This window comes from Rhagoletis pomonella, unplaced genomic scaffold (assembly GCF_013731165.1).
Source record: "Rhagoletis pomonella isolate Grant_MI unplaced genomic scaffold, Rhpom_1.0 Rhpom_scaffold_00001, whole genome shotgun sequence".
Lineage (NCBI taxonomy): Eukaryota > Metazoa > Arthropoda > Insecta > Diptera > Tephritidae > Rhagoletis > Rhagoletis pomonella.
The window spans coordinates 20,721,807-20,727,062 of NW_023458555.1; the positions used below are offsets into that span (position 1 = coordinate 20,721,807).

Genomic DNA, 5,256 nt, shown 5'->3' on the forward strand with positions numbered 1-5,256 from the left:
CGCTTTCTAAATGCTGAAAAGCGAATCAGATATATCAAATATGCTGGAATGAGAGTTAAAATCCTGGCGTAAGCTACGGAGTGGCTCGTGTAATTCAAAATTAGTTTTACAAGTTTTCAAAAATAGGGAATAAAAGTGTATTGATACACGGGAGGGAACATTAAGGCTAACTTCACCCAGCAGAAGCGGACTTGAAACTGAGTCTGTTAGTAATTTAATCATAAAAATTGTACCAAGCATTTCCCTGCGACTGACAAGTGTTGGAAGATTAATAAGTTTTAATCGGCTCGTATAAGGCGGAAGGTTATATTGAGAATCCCAACGGAAATTTCTTAAAGCAAAAAGTTGGAATTATTTTTGAATTGATTCTATCTCGTCTGAGTAAATTTGATACCTTGGATTCCAAATACCACCGAACCTTATTCCCGAATCGGTCTAACTATTGTTGTAAACAGGGTTTCAGTGATATAAAAGGGCCACTAAATTCTTTTGACCATCGTTTCACAAATGCAAGTAAACCTTTAGCCTTGTTGACTGTCACTTTAATGGGAAGATTAAAATTAAATTTCGGATCCATTGTGATACCAAGGTCCACAAAATGGTATACCTGTTCCAAATTATTGTTATCTATTGTATAAGTGGCTGAACAGCTCTTTGCGAGAAGTACATTACTTTACATTTTTCCAGATTTAGAGGCATACGATTTGTATAGCACCAGTTAGCCATGTTGTTTAAGTCTGCTTGTAGCAAATGCTTTTCTTTGATTGATACGTACGATTTATAAAGTTTTACATCATCTGCGTACATTAAAATTTTTGGCAATTGTATATCTGTAGAAATATCGTTTATAAAAAGCAAGAACAGAATCAGGCCTAGTTGGCTACCTTGCGGAGCTCCTAAAGTAACATCAATGACGTCAGAAATAGTATTTTTAAACATAACCCGTTGTGATCTATAACAGAGGTATGAAGAGATCCAATGTAGAAAATTAGGTGGAAGACCATGATTCAATAATAGATTGATTGGGGCAGAATAAACTATAGTATGTCGATCGGATCTTTGAGGCAGCGAAGCAGAGGAAATACGGAAAATGACCTTCAAAGTGATAGCAACGTTAAAAGTGACAGTACTGGAAAAGCGCCAAGTAAACTATCAACTATTAGTGCCGAGTTACTGCAGGCTACGAGCGCTCCTACACATCGCTTGTGGACTCGGGCTGTGGTCGCGACTTCTGCTGTTATTGTCATTTACTTCTATGCTCAACAAAATCACAAGGAAACTAAATTTTCTTCGGTAAATGAGGAACTACAGTTGCGTGCACAGAAATTTGAATGTTCAAAAAGCTATAAAGCAGAAATACGCCAATTTCGGAACTGTGTGCCAAGGAAGTGTGGGCGCTTCGTTAGCGATCAATTGGTACAAGTAAATGAAGCGGAAACACTTTTAAGTTTAGCTCGCACCATAATTTCAACGGAAGGTTCATCAGGGGGTGCATCCATTTTGAATTTACACACGGGTGCACTTTCTTATAAGGAACAGTTTGTAAACGCATATCTCGTGCCGAAAGTAGTCGCGGAATTACGAGAACATCACTTATCAGTATATAACGCCGTTAAAAACAAAATCAAAATCGCTATTGCAGAGCAGTTCGAAATATCCGCCGATAGTCTTTATCTCACCGATCCCACGTTTTTTTCACGTTTAACAAATGCTACTGCTAGAACAATGAATGATGAATATTGGCATGAACATGTAGATAAAGAAACGTATGAATCATTTCATTATACGTCATTACTCTACTTAAACACATATCAGAAAGGTTTTAGAGGTGGTAGATTCGTTTTTATTGACGGTGTAAACGGAAACCTTACTAAGTCATCGATTGACCCAAAAAAGACGCGCGTTAGCGCATTCACTTCAGGCGCTGAGAACCTGCATCATGTTGAGCAAGTCACTGAAGGAGAAAGATATGCCATCACCATTTCATTCACCTGTGACCCCGACCAAGCGATAGCAGATCTGCAAGTAAGAAAAAGTGATCCATAATTCTAATTAACAGGATCCCAAAAAATTACATGCAAACTAAGCCATAATAGTAACAAGGGAATGTCTTTTAAACTATACAATCCTAACACAGTATCATTTTTAGTTAATTAAATAATACCACAGTATTACTTCTTTTTACATTTACTTAAAAATATATGTTGTAGCATTTTTACAAAAAAAGGTTTTGGTTTGAAAGTCTTCTCGCTCCCACACATAAAATCGGCTCCTTTACTTGTGCACAATGTTGCTTACACAATAGTTTCTAGTGATATTAGTAGTAAAACCAAAAATTCTTCATACTAAATATTCGTTGGCGTCACCTTCGTTTGCGTAATTTTCTAGAACAAGTGTAGAATAGCGACCGTTTAGCTATAAAATAACCAAAAATGCATATATGTAATACTCCTATATTGGCAGTAAGAGCTAGTACCGTCCGAAAACACTACAGTACAGATATATCAATAAACATGTACGAAAGAAAAGGAACATATACGTTTATAAATAAACATGTACACGACACAATACTAGACTGTCTCGCTTTGATTTCGGAATGCTTACACATTGAGAAGTTAGCTTACTGCCAATATAGAAGTATTACATATATGCAAAAATGCTACCAACCAAACCAAACCAACCAAGAACCAAAAGTTCTATCAATCAACTTTTTACGCTGATTTCAACGATACCAAATTTATTTGGCGCAGGTAAAAAAATAAGATATAAGAGGTGTATTTGTTTTTTTTATTAGCACTAAATTGTTGAAACCCAAAAGTAGATCATGATAAAATATGTAATATCGAATTAAAGATAATAACTTGTACTTTCTAAATAATATAAATTTCTTTACCATTAATTTTGCAGTTTTTTTCAAAAAAGGTTCTTTCATGAAAAAACAACATTTGTTCGTTTTTAGTGGTTTTGGTTTAAAAATATAAAAAGCTATAAATTATGTACATCAGCTGAAGAAGAAATTAATTACCTTTATCGTGACGTCATTAGTTTTTTAATCGGTTATAAAGTTCATAAGATATTAATCTTTAAAATATCTAAAAACTGAACTTTAACCTTCTAGAACCTCTTCATTTTTTACTTGCGCCAAATCATTTTGGCATGGGTGAAGTTCTATTGATCTGCATTTTTTGTTTTTGCATAGCTGATTGGTCGGTATTCTAGATTTGTTCCCGGAAATGATGAATAACTTAAATCAAAAATGCATATTTTTATGTATTGTTTAGTATTTCCATTAAAACACCAAATATATTGCAAATTCGCATAGAATTAATAATACACATTTTACTTCTAATTGTATACTTTGCGTACTTTTTGTAGTACCATTCCACTAGCGTTTTCGCAAAATGCGATCACATTCTTCCCCTTTCTCCTACTTCCAAATACAAATCTAGATAAAGGAGTGTCAAATTTTAGCTGTCACAAATTACAAAACCTTGTATTATTGAATCATGGTTGAAGACCAAAAAGATCAAGTTTATAGATGAGCAACGAGTGACATACTTTGTCAAATGCTTTACTGTAGTCGGTATATATAACAACCACAGTTTTGTTTTCACTAAACGCTTTTGAGATATAGGTTGTGAACTCAAGTAAATTTGTTGAAGTTGATTTGCCTATGCAAAACCCATATTGACAGTATGAAATGGTAGAGTAGATAGAATGCGTCAACTGATTTGTAATAATTGTTTCAAATAATCTAGGAATCGCAGAGAGCTTAACTATGCCCCGATAATTCTCCACCGAGGACTTGCTACCGCTTTTATGTAGCGGGGTTATGAACGATTCCTTCCATATGGTTGGAAAAATGCCTTCTTTAAGAGACAAATTAAATATGGCTGTTAATGGCTCATAAAGATAATTAGGTAAACTAATACATCATCGGTAGAAATTATTGGGGTATCTATTGAGTCAATAGCAGGGTGGTAGACATCTTCGGGCAAAACTAGTGGCTAACACTTATTTACAGCGGACTTAGATGCATCATCAACATAAACAAGATCTAATACTTTGGCAAACTCATTGCGAAGTACATTAACTTGATTTCGGCAGAGTTCAGCCATCTCCTCTAAAAATATGTTGTTGCACGCACTGGACGAGAAAGGTACGATTAAAATATATGAAAACTTCTTTATAACGTTCAACTGCCTACTATTCCACTCTTCTTTAACAAACTCGAAATACTCAAGTTAGCTTTTCAAAGCATCATTTATTTTGGCGAAAAGTTTAAATACATTTTAATGTGAAACTTTTTTTGTTCAGTTTTCACTTCACACCACTTTCAAGTCACTTCACAAAAGTTCTAACGAAATACTTCCAGTTGCTTACTCCTATACCGCCGCGGCCGAGTGGCCGTAAATGGCGAACATTCAATAGTACTTCGAGAAAAAAGAGTGTATGCACTCGTATCAGATGATTTGAGGCGCATACACCCACAGCTAGTTGCTGTAGCACAGCGTGGTAGTTATATAGTGCAAGCACCAGCTATGCCAAGATCAGCAGCAAGAAGCAAGGCCACTTGACCATTTTCACTAGCAATCTGTTCCAAAACGGTAATTTTTGTTTTTCAACGTGCGAAATTGGCCAAGTGTAAATGCTGAAGGCGTTTTGGGCGCCAAATCTTTACTTTGAACTAGAGACCCTAACATAGTATGTACAGTTATGCGCACATACAGCATACGTTTATACATATGTATATACATGCTTGCACATATACACAGGTATGTATCTGCATTAGGGCGGGTCAATTTGTGTGCAAGATTTTTTCGACTATGCGCGCTAAGCACAGAAGGATTCTATATGTAATTCTAAGCAAAGATGCCGAAGAAACAATGGGTAAACAATTTATTTGGAGTTTGCCAAATTACGAAAATAGGTTTCTTAGCAGAGCGCTGTAGTGTCGTAAAAAAATTCTTAAATTTTGTATAAAAACATGCTATAAGGGGGTTTTCAATATGATGAAACCATTACTACATTTATCTTTTTATTAAAAATTCCTTTCGAAGGTGCAACAGCGAATATTTTCATACTTTCTTCGAAACTTATTTTCGCAATTTGGCAAACTACAAATTGATCTTAGACCCATGGATTCTTGGGCAAATTTGCTTAGAATTACAAGTAGAATTCTCATTTGCTATACGCGCATAGTAAAAAAAAATAGACCCGCCCTAATGTACATACTATGTGTGTATGTTACTACGA

General features: G+C 35.2%; 1 protein-coding gene across 1 annotated transcript; it reads left to right on the top strand.

Annotated features, from left to right (window-relative positions):
• Positions 1-1,026: 1,026 nt before the first annotated feature.
• LOC118750900 (2-oxoglutarate and iron-dependent oxygenase domain-containing protein 3-like) lies at positions 1,027-2,204 on the top strand. The gene has a single exon (XM_036485642.1). It carries the CDS (start codon positions 1,045-1,047, stop codon positions 2,044-2,046), a length of 1,002 nt encoding a protein of 333 aa, XP_036341535.1. The 5' UTR covers positions 1,027-1,044; the 3' UTR covers positions 2,047-2,204.
• The last annotated feature ends 3,052 nt before the right edge of the window (positions 2,205-5,256 follow it).

Excerpts from the sequence above, each read along its gene's own strand:
- LOC118750900 (XM_036485642.1), top strand. The coding sequence starts at position 1,045 with ATGTCGATCGGATCTTTGAGGCAGCGAAGCAGAGGAAATACGGAAAAT.